The 15,967-nt window shown below is 41.6% G+C and overlaps 1 protein-coding gene across 2 annotated transcripts in view; it reads left to right on the forward strand.

The window, feature by feature from the left end:
• LOC138158698 (adhesion G-protein coupled receptor D1-like) overlaps nucleotides 1-15,967 on the forward strand; it is a 476,877-nt gene that overhangs the window by 31,348 nt on the left and 429,562 nt on the right. For both annotated transcript variants that reach the window (XM_069084871.1, XM_069084953.1), the window contains 4 exons: nucleotides 1,520-1,699; nucleotides 6,218-6,472; nucleotides 11,533-11,585; nucleotides 12,011-12,166. In XM_069084871.1, coding sequence (XP_068940972.1) covers nucleotides 1,520-1,699; nucleotides 6,218-6,472; nucleotides 11,533-11,585; nucleotides 12,011-12,166 — 644 coding nt within the window. The remainder of the gene's footprint in view (nucleotides 1-1,519; nucleotides 1,700-6,217; nucleotides 6,473-11,532; nucleotides 11,586-12,010; nucleotides 12,167-15,967) is intronic.

Consider the following 15,967-nt stretch of genomic DNA (forward strand, 5'->3'; position numbering starts at 1 on the left):
TTTCCCTATTATCACTTGAGACTAATTGGCTAACTAAGTGGTTTATCTTTTTATACAAAAAATATAGGATTGGGAGGCATTTTGACAATCTGGGTTTATGTCTAGAGGAGAACTATAAAGATGATGAGGGAAATGGAGCCCAGATAACCAAAATAGCTATACTAAATATCTAGCATTTCTATAATGCCTACTGTGTGTCTGGCATTGTGGTAAGCACTTTACAAATGTTATTTTATTTTGATCCTCATAATAACCATGAGATGTAGGTTCTCTTATGATCCCCATTTTACAGTTGAGAAACTGAATCTGAAGTGAAATGACTTCTCTAAACTCATACAATTAGTAAGGATCTGAGGCTGGATCTGAACTCAGGTCTTCTAACTCCAGGCCTAGAACTTTTTGTACTGTGCCATCTACCTTGCCTATAGCTCTTTTAACATCTGCAAACATTTGACATGTACAAGAGAAGACTTGGGAGTGATGGTGATGGTGGGGAATATGACAAAAGGAAAGCCATGTGGAAGAGGGCTTTGATGGAGATGGCTGAGAGAACTGAGGCTAGGTTCAGAATTGGGCCTCAAAAGAATTTAGCTGAGACCATGATGAGGAATGAGCTTGGGGACATATCTCCCAATAGGTTTCAATTGTGCTGAATTTTACAGTGAAAGGAAATGTTTGGTTCTTGGAATGGAGAGTTCCTAGGAACCCAGAGTAGAACCAAAAGTAATGAATTTATCCTATTGATCTATGATTCTCCTATTGCCTATGGAATATTTCTTAATGTTTCTGGGCCTCAGTTTCCTCATTTGCAAAATGCAAAGATTTGACTGGAAGGCCTTTGAGGTCCCTTCCAACTCTAGATGTTGCAAAAGGCTTTTTAGGCTTAATTTAATTTAGGCTTAGTGAAGGAAAATAAATCCTTACAATTAAGGCTGTCTTAAACTGGAACCTGCTGTTTTGGGAAGTAGTGAGTTCCTCACCTCTGGAAGTCTTCAAGGAGAGGCTGGATGATCCCTCTGAAGTGGAGAGGATATGTGCCTATGAAGGGTCTGGGGCTAAATTCGTTCTGAAGCATCTTCTAGTATGAGAATTCTACAATTGTGGGTAGAAATGAGGTCAGGAAAATCTCCTTTACCTCTCTAGCAAGAAAGGAAAAACAGATTTTGTTCACTGAAAACCTCAGTAGCAAGGGACTTTCCCCACTCATTCAAGTTCAACTCAATTCATTCCAGTACAATCTAATTCAATAAACATTTATTAAATGCTTACTACACTTAAGTCTCTGGGGGTACAAGACAAACATGAAAGAATGCCTGCCTGCAAGGATCTTATATTCTCTTGTATGTAGAAGAGATGAATATTATATAGTGGAGAGTGCTGTCTTTATTTATCTATATATTATCCTCTCCAGTTAGGAGTCCATTTAGATGAATAATAAAATAAATTACGTGCTATGCCTGGATATTGGCACTTCCTGTGTCTCATCAATAACTGAATCTAATGCCTTCCATTTTTTCAGGAGTCACATTTTCATTTTTCTGGAAGATCCAGGGAGAGCAGTCCAGAACAGCCCTGCCAGCCTATGGAGGGCAGGTTATTTCCAGTGGATTCAAGGTCTGCTCCAGTGAAGGAAAAGGCTCTGTGGAATTTTATACCCGTGAGAATTCCATGAAGTGGGAGGCCAGCTTCAGCCCACCAGGTGAATTTCAGAGCTGTTTCTGTTGTCTTCTACTTGGGGACTCTGAAGGGAAAAACACCTGCTTGATGGGGCCCAAAAGTATTTAATGAAAAGAACAGACTTTGCCATAATCAGATAACAACCCTTAGCTGTAAGGTTGCTTGGTTGGGTATAAGCTTATTGCTTTTTAAGGGGTCATTAGGGAGGGTTATCAAACTCACCATTAAGACATGCATTCCCCCTTTGCCACAGATCATGTGTGGTTTTTAATCTGGCTCTTCAAGCATTTATTAAATAAATGTTATGTGCTCACAACTGAGGTCTAGCTAAGTGAAATATTTCACCCAAGGTCGCTAGCTGGGATTTGTGCCCAGGTCTTTTGACCTGAAATCCAGAATTCTTTCTATAATTCCATGCTAAGATGATTGTAAGTCACCTCAGAACTGAGAAACCTTTTGTGAAGGAGAGATTTTGAAGAGATGAAACAATTTCCACCCCCCAAGGAACTTATATTTTACTGGGAGGTGGGGGAGGATACAGCTTGTAGACCAAAAAGCAAATGCAAAATACATAAAAAGAAAATAAAAAGTCTTTGGGAGAAGACAAACAACTGGGGAGGGAGGGAATCAGGAAAAGTCATGTAGGATGCTGGAATGAGCTGAGCCTTGATGAGAGTTAGAGATTCTAAAAAGAGGAGGCAGTATGGCATTGGGGGATTAGAATCAAGGACCTGAATTCAAGTCCTAAAGGCACCATTTATGAACTATGTGACCTTGGCCAATGTGCTTAACCTCTTGTGGCCTCAGTTTCCTCATCTGCAAAATGAGAGGGGTTGTTTTAGATGACTTTTCAAATCCCTTTCAGTTCTAAATCCATGATTTTAGGAGGTAAGGAGCTTGAGCATTCCTGGGATGGGAAACAGGCTATGCAAAGACAGGGAGATGAGAAGCCCAGGGAGCAACAGTCTGGTTTGGCTGGAATATTGCGTGAGTGAGAGGGAGTAATAAGAAATGAATCAAGGAAGATAAGATGGAACCATGGTGGGTTGTGTTTTACCCTAAGGGACCATAGGGAGCCATTGAAGCTTCTTGGGTAGAGGAGTTATATACTTATTCATAATTTCATGATAATTTTGAAGTTGGTCATTGATTTTCTATCATTTGTCCCATATGATTCACTCACGCAAAACAACGCAGCCAAATTGATCCTTTTCTCATCTCTGTCTTTGGCTGGCTCTGTTGCTGCAGTTTTTGTAGGTTGATGTCATTAGGGGCGAGTCATTTGGCCACAGCTCTGTGGACAATTAAATGTTTACCATTCCAGTGGCTTCCCCAGTCTTTGTGTTCTCTTTCTTGAACAGCCTGTGGAGCCATGCCCTGGGAGTCACATGCAATCCTGGGATACAAGAAGTGATGGTACTTGGGGGAGAAGCAGGGTGAGGGAAAGGGTCGGAAGCATTCTTCTGTACCCCTGGCCACTGTGCTCCAGTGGAGCGATGGGACCAAGAGGGCTCCATGAAGAAGGGGCACCTGGGCTAAACCTTGGAAAAAGACAAGGATTCTTAGAGGAGGGAGTACATTTCAAGTATTTGCTTACAAACTAGGTCGAGCTGTGATGCCGTGGTCCCAGTGGCCCAATGATTCAGTCTCTTGGATAAACTCAGGAAAACACAGAATCTCAGGTTGGAAGAAACTTTGGTCAGAACTGTGAAGGTGGCTGATAACTGGGAGGGCTTCTTCCCTTCTGGAAGACTGGCTATGCCCTAAGGGTCTGCAACACTTTTTCCCTGTTTCAAGAGATTTCTTTTCTTACCTTATGTGATGAGCAGAGAATCTGGTGGGGGATATATTCAGGACACACAGACACTGACAACCCCTTGAGATATGTGGGAAGTAAGGGGTGGAGACCAACCTTCCATAACTCCCCAGTGGCTGGGCTTCTGCAGCCTAGAGAATGTGAGTTGGGCTCAGACAGGAGACTAAAGGATTTTTAAAGAAATTATTATTTGTTTATAACTATTTTCTTAAAATTTGAGTTCCAAATTCTCTTCCTCACTCTAGTCCCTCACTTACTCACTGAGAGGGCTATCAATATGATGTGAATTTATATGTGTGAAATCATGCAAAATATATTTCCATATTAGGAGATTTAAGATTTAAAATGTGTCATCACTATCCATCAGTTCTTAGGATGGGGCAGCAGGGCTTTGCCTCAGGACACTAGATGAAGAGGGCTCTTTCATAATTCTTAAACTTTTCTACCAGCATGAAAACAATGGAACCTATCATCTAGTTGGCAAGAATAATAAATAAAAGTAGGAAGTTACCAGATGGCATGGCGTGGGGGTGTACACAAATGTCTTCATTTGTTCTCCTCAAAGTCTTCCACCCTCCCATCAGCTGCTGCACCCCATCTCTAGCCCCAAGTTGCCTCCCTGTATCAGCAGATCCTTACCTATGAGAGGTGACATTCTGTGTCCCCACCTGTCTGTTGTATTTGTCTTGAAAAGTTGCTTGGAGGGAATTTGTAGCATTGCTTGCCTCTCCCCTAATCCCTTACCATTTTTAAAAGCTTGTCCTGGGTGCTAAAAATACAAATTACAGCCCTAATGCAGTTATAAACCATGGTGAGGAAAAAGCTTCATTTAAAAAGAAAGAAATCTGACAGAAATTATGAAAACATTTCTCCCCCTACAGATACTTTTAAAACAACTCATTTATTCCAACCCCATTTGTATATGTAACTATGGAAGCCAAGATTCTGTTAAGATATGAACTTAGATTTTGTTGCGCTGATTGGTGTTTGCTTGTTAAACTCAGATTATTTTCCAGCATGGGGGCATATGAGGGATGGAGAAAGCATATACCTGGTGTTATAAACTCTTGTTTGTATGCCAAGTAGGTTATTATTATTCCCACCTCCAAATGACGGGGCAATTACACCTTGGACCTACTTAAGGGTCAAATGTTCTTCAGAGGCTCAAAAGTGACTAGAAAATTGCATAATACTTAGCCAGAACACCTGATGTAATTGCTTTGCAATTTAAAATTGCTGGCAGGATGACAGATGGTGGTTTGTTGTTCCAGAGCTGTTGTGTTCTCCCCAGCAGAGAGGCCATTATGACATCCTCACATCAGTGTTTGGCAAATGTGTGGAGGTCCTACTTGGGGGAAGTGGCCCCAGAAATCCAAGGCTTATTCTTCTTGGTGAGCTCAGTCTTCCCAAGAGAGGAGAGAGTCTATAAATGTTTATTGGGAATGGTGGGGAATAAAAGGTAGAGATAGGTCTTACATAACTCTCCATTGGCATGACAAGCTGTTTATTGGCTTCTATGGCCTGGATAGTGTGAGTTGGGGGTACAACTTGTACTCCTGGCACTCAGCACAGTGTCTTGAATACAGTAAGCATGTGATTATATGCTTTTCATTCCAAATTTAAGAGGCAGACCTTCTAGGAATAAGGAGATGACGATCTCATTGTATTCTCTCCTGGTCAGACCACATCTAGGATATCATTTCCATTTGTGGACACCACTACTTAAGGAGGTCATTGATTGACTAGAGGGCAACCAGGATGGTAAAAGGCCTTGAGTGTGTGGCATATAATTGAAAATACTGGCTAGAGAAGAGAAGATGGGGTAGGTAGGTGGTAGGTTGGAGTGACATGATACATGTTTTCAGGTATTCGAAGTGGAAGAAATATTAGATTTGTTCTGTTTGGCCTCAGAGGGTAGAAGTTACAAAGAGGTAAACTGAGGCTTCAGGTCTTCCTAATAGGATCTGTCCCTAAGTGAAATGGACTGCTCTAGGAGGTAGTGAGTTCCCCATCATTAGAGGATACAAGTAGAGGCTGGGTGCCCTTTCACCTGGTATGTTATAATGGACACAGTATGGATCGAGCTGAATGGTCACTTAGGTTTCTTCCAGCTCTGAGATTCTGTGATTTTTTTTTTTGCCTGTGCTCAGTAAATGAGAAAATCATGGCACCACCAGGGATAATTGTCAAAACTATTTTAAGTTATTTAAAATTTACTTGATTTAGAAATAAATATAGGCATTAAAGTTATTCTCGGGAAACTTAGTACTGACTGGAGAAGAGGAGGCCTAGAGGGGATGTTCAGTTATATTTGAGTATTTGAAGGGTTATCACTTGGAAGACAGAGTTCATTTAATGTAGACATCAGTGGTCATCTAGAAAATGGTGAGAAGAAGCATTCTTTATGAGGTCCTTTCTAAGGATTCAAGTCAAAGTATCCCTGGGAAATCAGAGGAGTCCTGTTCTGAGGAATTGATGGTTTACTCTGCTTGGCCTCAGAGAACAGAATTAGGGGTAACTGATGTCAGGTGCAGAGGCAGATTTTGACCCAAGAACAGCCTTCCTGAGGGAGAGAGCTGTCCAAAATGGGTTTCCATAGAAAGTGGTGGGCTCCTTTATGCCAGAGGTCTTCAGGCAATATCTGGATGGCCCCGCCTGTCAAAGATGTGGTGGAGCAGGGGATTCTGATTCTGTGATTCCATAATCACTTTTACTTTTCTCTAGGTCCCTATTGGACTCATGTCCTATTCACGTGGAAATCCAAGGAGGGCCTGAAAGTCTATGTCAATGGAACCCTGAACACCACAGACCCAAGTGGAAAAGTATCTCATACCTATGGGGAGCCCAACGTCAACCTGGTGATCGGCTCTGACAGAGACCAGCCTAAGAACTACGAGAATGGTGCTTTCGATGAGTTCATTATCTGGGAGAGAGCCCTAACACCCAGTGAAATCAGGATGTATTTCACAGCTGCCATCGGTCAGTGACAGTGTGAGCCACTGTAGGGGCTACTTTTGAAGCAGTTTCTTCTTATGGGACCACTTTTAAAAATCCTCCCTTAAAAAACCATCACCACCACCAAAACGAAAACCAAAAAAACTAGTGCTTCCCATATTGAATTGATTCAGTGCTGTAGGAGTTAAAATGTACTCTAATAAATGTGGTCCTTTCCTAGAACATCTGTTGCCTAAGATAAAGAGGTTAACAATTTGCTTGAACTGCAATATAATTTATGTTTCCATGCTGATGATCAAAACTTCTAGCCCACTACTCCAGCTGCTGGATTAGATGGTTTTTTGATTTCTGGGAGGCAGAGTGTTATAGCAGAAAGAATGCTGGCAATCCCATTTCTACTTCTTATGCCCGTGTAACTGTGACTTGGTTTCCTCTTCTGTAAAATCAAAGGTTTGGATTAGATAAGCTCTTAGGTCCTTCAGGTTTTAAATCTATGGTCCCCACATGATTGGATTTCTAGTTTCCAAAACTCTTGTTAAACAAATGTCTGCTATGTAAAAAATGCTGTGTATTCAATGTGGTGGGAATAGCATAGTCTAGTGGACAAGCATTTATTAAGCACCTACTAAATGCCAGACACATGAACTAAGTGGGGGGGGATGCCAGGAAAGGCAAGAGATAATGTAAGCTCTCTAGGAGCTCATAGGGGAGAAAACATGAAAACCACTACATATAAAGTGTAGGATAAAGCAGAGGTGGCTCTAGAGGGAATATGTTAGCATTGACCTGCATTCAAATCCTGACTCTGACATATACTGGCTATTTGACTCTGGCCTCTCATTACCCAAGGCAGTTTTTCAAGTCTATAAACTGCAGAAAAGGTGCCAACCTGCATTGGTGGAGGGAATTACCTGCTCTTGGACTTCTCCATTTCAGTGAAATCATTGGTTCCGTTTCAAACTTAAAATATATGTATTGTGCAAATAAATGCTTATGGAATTAAATGGAATTGGGCTTTAGGGTTGCAAAAATAAAATAATATCAGAACCCTGACCTTATAGGATTATAGATTTAGAGGAAGAAGAGATTTTAGGGCATCTATTCCAACTCCCTCATTTCACAGATGAGAAAACAGGTCCAAAAAGTTTAAGTGACTTGCCTAAAGTCACTCATTCAAGGGATTCAAATTTGCATTCAATGCCTCCAAATCCATGACTCTTTCCACCATGCTAAACTACCTCTTATTAATTATAGTCTGCTATGGAGAGCATGGGTAGCTAAGAGGCACAGTGGATAGGGTGCCAGGCCTGGAGTCAGAAAGACTCATCTTCATGAATTCAAATCTGGCAGCAGACACTTACTAGCTGTGTGACCCTGAGCATGTCACTTAACCCAGTTTACCTCAATTTCCCTCATCTGTAAAATTAACTAGAGAAGGAAATGGCAAACCACATTAAGATCTTTGTCAAGAAAACCCCAAATGGGGTCATGGAGAGCCAGAAATGACTGAAGTAATTCAACAACAACAATGGGGAGCATGGAGAGGTTTACTTAGTGCTTACTACCGTGTTTCCCCAATAATAAGACACTGTCTTATTAATTTTTTGGAAAGAAAAACACCAGAGGGCTTATTTTCAGGGGAGGGCTTATGTTGTCCTGCCTCAGCTCTCCTCCGCGGCACTGCTCTCAATGGTGCCAGCAAGCAAATCACTGGGGAAGAACAGGATGACGCGCTCACTGCTGCAGCTCTGATTGGATGCAGCTCGCAGCCCAGCGTGCATTTCACGGGGGGGAGGGGGGAAACGGTTCATAAAGAGGGTACCGTAATGTAGCGTGTAGCGCAGGGGATCACCTTCACTACAGTAGCAATCTCAATAGGGCTTATTTTCGGGGGAGGGCTTATTTTAGAGGAATCTTACACAGTAAGGGGAGGGCTTATTTTCGGGATAGGTATTATCGGGGAAACACGGTATATTTAAGGCCCTTTTCAAAGTGCTGAGAAGAGCACTTCATAAATATTTGTTCTTTGACTTACTGAGAAATCAATCAACAAGAATTATTAAGTATAGACTATTTGCCAGGTCAGAGGTGGGAAACCTGTGGCCTCAAGGCCACATGTGGTCCTCTGCGTCCTTAAGTGCAGCGCTTTGAATCCAAACTTCACAGAACAAATCCCTTTAATAAAAGGATTTGTTCTATAAAACCTGGACTCAGTCAAAAGGCCATACCCAAGGACCTAACAGGCCACATGTGGCCTCAAGGCTGAAGGTTCCTCACCCCTGTGCTAGGCACTGTCCTGGGTGCTGGGAATAGAAAGACAAAGATGAAATAGGCCCTCCCCTCAAGGAACTTACATTCTTTCAGGGGATGTATAGGCATAAGGATATGCAGAATAATATGCAGAATAACCAAGGTAGTTTAGAGCAGGAGGGCACCAGCAGTTGTAGGGGAAAGTCTCCATGTAGAAGGTGACACTTGAACTGAGTCTTCACGGAAGGAAAAGATTCTGAGATGGGGATGTGGAGATGGGGATGGATTGGAAAACCATCTAGTCAAGTGACTGGGATATTAGATTGAAAGATGAGAGTCTTGTGTTCTTAATCCCAGATCTGCCTGTTGTTTATTTTATGATGCCAAACTGCTCATTTTTACCCTTTTTGTCCCATAAAATTATGAATTGGAAAGATACATAAAAGATAATCTAGTCCAATTCTCTCATTTTATAGGGGAAGAAATGTACATTTAGAGAGAGGGAGTAATTTATTTGAGGTGAAAAAGTATGTATTATGTATCAGAATTGGGATTTGAATCCAGGTTATGAGCTCATAAGAATTAAAATGGAAGAAAGAACCTTAGAGGCCATCCCTAGACCAGCTTCCTCCTTTTACAGAGGAGGAAACTGAGGCCTAGAGAGGTTAAGTGATTGACCCAGAGTCACATAGGAAGTAAATTTGAATCCATGTTCTCCAACTTCAAATCCAAGCTTTCTTCCCACTGAAACACAGCTTCCTTTGTCCACTGAGTCCTGGGCCTTGTCCCCTAGTGAGGGCAGGTCTGAGGAGGTAAGATATTAGAAGAAAAATCCATGGTGGGGGCTTTGCCTAGGGTTCAGCGAACATCATCTTGAGATTGAACTCTCTCTCTCTTGTGGTCCCACGCTTAAAAGCCTCCAATAAATTATTCTCTCTTAATATTTTCAATGCTTTAGTTACATTGGAAAAATTTGCTTTTGTATCTGGTTGTTGTAGAGACCATAACAAACTCTTCTTTCTACAGCATCACCAGGCCCAGGGCTGTCATAAATCAATCCCTTTGGTTCAGAGTAATGCTGCAAGAACGCTGTGTAACTCACAGCAAGTACTTGCCCTCCATGCCCTTTCTCTGGGCTCTACACTTTGTTCTGGAGGAGTTCTGTCTCCTGGGAAGACAGCTGGTGTCTTAACCCTTAGGGCCTATGTGAAGCACAACCTGCCCCATGCCCTTTGGGAAGCAAGGGCTCCATTCACTCCTTCATCCCCTCCAGGACATGGATGCTTGCTCTGTTAGCTAGCAGAGCGGGCTGGGGTGGAGGTCGGCACATTCTTTCGGGATGTATTCAGGGCATCATGGGACAAGGGGCTGTAGGAGCTAGCAAGGTGTAATGAGATCATTTCACAGACTTTCCCTGGGTCAACAAACGCTCCTCCTTTTCCTCCCCAGCAGCCTCTGGGGCTTCAGCTGATGAGAAGTGAAATCTGTGGTTTGGTCTGTGGGTTGGATGGGGAGGTTTGAGAATGAGAAGTTTTTTGCTGGAGACGAGGCAGGCACACCTAAATCATGAGAAATAGACACAATCTGGCGTCTTCATCTTCTCAGTTAATTGGATGGTTTGGAAGTTGAGCTGAGCAGCCTTCCCCTCTGAACAGGAGAGAATCCAAAGGTTGCTAAGGCTACAAGGGACTTCAGAAATCAGAGACTATAGGAGCAGCTAGGTGGCACTGGTCCTGGAGTCAGGAGGACCTGAATTCAAATCCAACCTCAGATACTTATTAGTTGTGTGACCCTGGGCAAGCCACTTAACCTTGACTGCCTCAAAAAGTATATAAAAAAAGAAGTCATAGAATATACATCAAAAACTAGAAGGCACCTTGTAGGTCATTTGGCTTAATCCCCTAATTTTACAAGGAAGAAACTGAAGCCCAAAGAAGTTGGGGCCCCAACATCAGAGAGGTACTAAGTGGCAGAGCTGAGATTTGAACCTGGGTCTTCTGACTCCAAATTCAGACCTCTTTTAACTGCACCACAATTGTTGTCAAGTCACTGTACCTCCAGGCAGGAGAATGCCCCTTTCATTCTAGGTCATTTGCCAGTTTTTAACAACAGGTGCTGAGAAAGAGGAGTGGCCCACCTATCTTTTCCTGACTCCTTCTCGCTGTGATCTGAACTCATTTTCTTTAGTTTCTTCCTTCTGGGACAGGGAGAACAGCTGGTGACTATCCTTTTCATATTAAACCTTGATGCATTCCAGTGGTGCCCAATAAATATATGTCAAATGACTGATTTATTCATGTATTATGAGAAATAATTAACACTAAACAATATAATTCACCTATCTGATACAATTTGTGTCTTGGGGGAAACTAAGAAAATTCCATTAATAAAAATGTTTTATTGGCCCTACCTCTTTCCAGGAAGTCTCCTACTCTGGGGATATATATTAGAGACAGAATATGATTACCAAGAGGGCCCTCAGATCTACTCCAACCCCAACCAACTTTAAGTTTTATAAAACTCTTCACAAATATTATCTCTTTTTATCCTCACAACAACCCTGGGAGAGAGTGGCTATTATTATCCTTGTGTTAAATATGAAAAAAACAGAGAGCAGTTAAGTGACTCACCCGGAGTCATGCAGGTAGTAAGTGTCTGAGGCTGGATTTGAATGCAGGGATTTCAGAACTCTTTCTGTAGTGTCGTGCTTAGATGGTTTTAGGTGACTGTAGAAACTTTTGGTAAAGGAAAGAACTTCTTTTAGGGGGAAAAATGAACAAACAAGGACTATCCCTTTTCTTTTCATTTAATGAAAACTGATTTTTTCCCTCTAGGAAAGCAAGTATTTCTTTCTACCACACCTCCTACTGCTGCAACCAACATGAAGGTAAGAGAATGTCTGGAGGGTTTCTTAGAACATTTGATTTTCATTCTGATTCCCGTAACTTCTTGCTAAAAAAGTCTCTTACTGAGGCTGCTTCTCAAGATACTTGAAGGTCCTAATGGACTTTAGAAGCCATAGGCTTGTGTTCTGCTCTTGGTGGGTGAAGGGAGGAACGAAGAGAAAAGAGTATTCATAGCACCTTTGATCTAGGACTGGAGGGGGAGGTGATGGAGGGGCAGGGGGCTCTCCATTTTCTCAGTTGCTTCTGCATTCAGATACGAGGTGATGCAGGGGACAAACTCACCCTTGATTTTTTATGGGTTAAGAAGGGAAAGTCTCAAAACTGGATGGGTCTACTTTCCATAGAAGGCTATGGATAGAATTTTTAGAGGGAGGGACTCATAATATCTTGTCTTACTTTTTTCTAGGTCTCCACTGATGTCTATTGTCCCATTATAACCAACCTGAATGAGCAAAGAAGCAATTCTGAGCATGAAGGGATCATGCTGAGCTACCTTCAGAACATGTCGATCAGCTTACCCAATGAGTCTCTGTCAAAGGATACTGCCTTCAATTTCACTGAGGTAAAGCTTCTCACATGGGGGCCCACCATATTGGAACTATCTTTGAAAATAAACTATGTGTGACTTTGGGATTTTTGCAGATATAAGAGATGTGTGCACATTGTAGTGAGAGCACATTATAACTCCAGCAGAGTGGGCTTTGTACCAAATAGGGTTCTAAATCTCCACCCACAGTCCTGTTCTGGTCCATTAGATTTGTTTGACCTGAGAGGGTGGAGCTAGGACCAAGTTGGTTGGTGCTTGAGAAGAAGCAGAGTTAGACTTATGTCACTTAGCCTATGTTTTCTTCTCTGTAAACACAGCAAAGCAAAACTTTATGACAATTAGAGTGGATACAGTTGTTTTGGGATATAGTCCCTCCTCATTGGAGGTCTTCCAGCAAGAGACTGGTTGACCACTCCCTTCTCAGGAATGTTGCAAATATGGTGATTATTAATTAGGCACAGTTTTTTTTTCAAAATGGCCCCTGAGGCTCACTGTGATTCTGAGAATCTCAGTGGGTTGTTGATGAGACTCTGGGTTCTTGGAGGCTACACCAGCAGCTACACCAGCTGCCAAAATAGAAAGGTTTTGAACTTGAGCTGCTGACTGGTCATATCTATTGTGTGAAAATCAGCCTGGATCCAACTTAGCTAGTCAGATGGTACGGTAGATAAGAATGTTGGTTTTGGAGTAAGGAAAACCTGAGTTTGGCACCACTGGTCTAGAGGAAGATGAGGGGTTTTGGCCACTCTTGAGGGTCATCTCCTAAACTCTATGGGGTCTTTGACCTGCCTCAGTGGAGTGAACAGCCACATTAAAGAAATTATTGATCTTTGAAGTAGAAGATTTTCAAGGTCACCTAAATCCCATCTGAGCTCCTGTATTTAGTCCATTCTCACTTTTCTCCATTTTCAGGAGCTGGGCAAAATTACAAAATTCAAAAAGAAGATCCAGTTGAGAAATGGAGGGCTCCTAATTAATGCCCTTTAAAAGCCTCAGACCTAGAGCAAGCCCCTATCACATCTTGAGTCTATTCAGCTGGGCTATGGTGACTACCCTGTCAGCTTCTTGCTCAGAAAGATTTAGGGTATATAGGCTCAACAAATGTATATACATACATACACACACATATGCTTGAATTGTTGAATATGGGTGTGTGTATATTGCTATTTTCTTTGAATAACCTTCATTTCCCAAATATGTCCCTCCCACTCCAAAAGAGCCAAACTTTATTTAAAAAAAAAGTGAAAAAATTCCCAGTTAATCAAAATTAACCTAGTCATCAAAAAAAGTCTGCAATTATGGGGAAGAAGGGGTAGGGAGAAGCCCTTTCATATTTCATCTTTGGGACCAAACTTCTGCATGCACTTATTAAGTGCCTACTGTATGCCAAGGTGCTCAGGATACAAAGACATTAATGAAACAACCCTTACTGGCAAGGAGTTAACTTTTTTACTGGAAAGAAAACACATATACCCATATAATGATGATGATGATGACAGCAACTAACATTTATTTGTCATCTACTCTCCACCAGACACTGTGCTAACCTCTAATTTATTATCTCATTTGATCTTCACTACAACTCTGGGAGGGCAGTGCTCTTATCATCCCCATTTTACAGAGTAAGAAACTGAGGCAAATAAAGTTTAAGTGACTTAGCCAAGGTCACAGAGCTAGAAAGTATCTGAGGGTGGATTTGAACTTAGGTCTTCTTGACTCTAAGCCCAGTATTCTGTGCTCTGGGATACTTTGATGCTCTTGAAATAGACAGAAAGACATTTCAAGGAGAAAGTTTTAACACCATGGGGAAGGGGACCAGGAAAAACTTCATCGAGGAGGCAGCCTAATTTGGAACTCTGATTAAAGTGCTCTCAGAAACAATTCTGGGAATGTGAACAGGCTTTGCTGCTTGCTTGGTGGTGAAAGAGGCATTTCTCCAATTGTCCATATAGCATATGAACATGTTAGCATGACTAAGGCATTTTTGTATTGTAGATAGAGCTGGTCTTGTAGTCAGGAAGATCTGGATTCAAATCTTGACTTTGACGTAAACTGACTGTAAAATCCTGGGCCATCTTTAGGTGCACCCAGATAACTCTCTAAGAATACAAGTTACAGAATAGTTGCCCATATACATTTATAGAAGGAATTTCCTTATGAGAAATTGGCTTCACTAATGAAATCCTAGGTCTGGCTTCTCCTCTCCTCTCTCTCTCTGTTTCCTTCTCCTCACCACCCCCAATCTAGGCAATATAGTTCATAGAACAATGGGCTTGGAGTCAGGAAGACCTGAGTTCAAAACCAGCCTCAGATATTTTCTACCCATGTGACCCTGGGCAAGTCACTTAACCCCTGTCTACTTAGATTCATCAACTCTTAAAGAATGGGAATCATAATAGCACCAACTTCCTAGATTGTTGTGAGAGGATTAAATGAGGTAATATTTGTACAGTACTTAGCACAGTGCCTGGTACACAGTAAGGGCTTGATAAATGTTTGTTTTATTTTTTCCTTCTTTCACTCCACCCAAAAATGTGTCAAGACCAATGAATTGAATAATATGTGACAAATGGAGAGGGAGAAGAACGGCTAATTTTCTCCATCCCCAGATACCCAATGCTTGGGAGATTTGTACATTAAACACTAATAGTATATACTAAACTCTCTTGATAGCAGTCCTTCTCAGAAGCATGCTTTGGCTTTGTAGTTATACTTTTTCAAAATTATGTCTTTGCCAAGCATTAATTATTCACCAATTAAATGAGGATGCCAGGGGAATGGGCAAAGTGGAGTATTCACATTAGGAGCTTGGCAAAGAAGTAATACTATTGAAAAAGCAGTTTCTCTGGTGTCAGGGGACCTGAGTTCAAATCCCAGCTCTGTCCCTTACTCCCCCTGTGACTGGGCAATCCATCAATACATAAACATTTAATAAGTACCTGCTATATGCTGGGACAAAGGCAAAAATGAAATAGATACATAAGGAGTATATATTCTTTTGAAGTCACTACCTTTCTGGGTTTCAGTTTCCATACCTGTAAAATGAGGGGTTTAGACTAGAGTAATTAATCAGTGAAAATTTATTAAGCACCTTCTGAGTACCAAGTACTGAACAGTTCTTGCCCTTGAGAAGCTTACCTTCTAAGACAACATGTAAATAAGTAACCATGTCCAGGATTCTTGGAGAGTAGATGGAAGGTAACCTCTTTTTTGGGGAAAGCTCTCTCTCCTTTACAATTTTAAATATATGATCCTAACACCTGGAAATGTTTAGAAGACTCTGGAATCAGAGGTACAAACTTCTTATGTTGTGTATAGGACAAGCAGTGAAGGGCTAAGAAGATCAGGAACAATGGAAGGAACATTGGAAAAGAGAATGTTTTTAAAGGTGTTTTCTTTGTTGTCTGAATCAATGACATCCCCTTCTTCCTAACCCCAAACCATTAGAAGATTCAAAAACTTTGAACTGTTCTAACTCTGTGTTTGCTACTGGGGAAACCAAGTCTGATGGCTGCTGAGCACTCCATCAAATGGGAGCCATGCTGGGAAGATTCATTACCAAGGCAGCCTCCACTGAGAGGAAAGCAGCAGAGATTTCTGAAGTCTGCTTTGGGGAAGAACACAGAGGATCTCTAAGCCTCTTGTCAGACCCATTTCCATCTATTTCCATGCACCATTTGCCCATCAATGTCCCCAATTCGTTTGGCTTTAAAAGGGCTCATTACAGGGCAAGTCTCCTGCTTAAAGTTATATATATTTTTTTCATTTTAGAAGGTTGGTAGAGAGAGGGGGTGTCCTTTATGGACTAGAGCCTCA

The sequence above is a fragment of the Petaurus breviceps genome, unplaced genomic scaffold, assembly GCF_028583685.1.
Source record: "Petaurus breviceps papuanus isolate PSGF00001 unplaced genomic scaffold, PetGlider_PUasm1.0 101, whole genome shotgun sequence".
In the NCBI taxonomy this organism is placed as follows: Eukaryota; Metazoa; Chordata; class Mammalia; order Diprotodontia; family Petauridae; genus Petaurus; species Petaurus breviceps.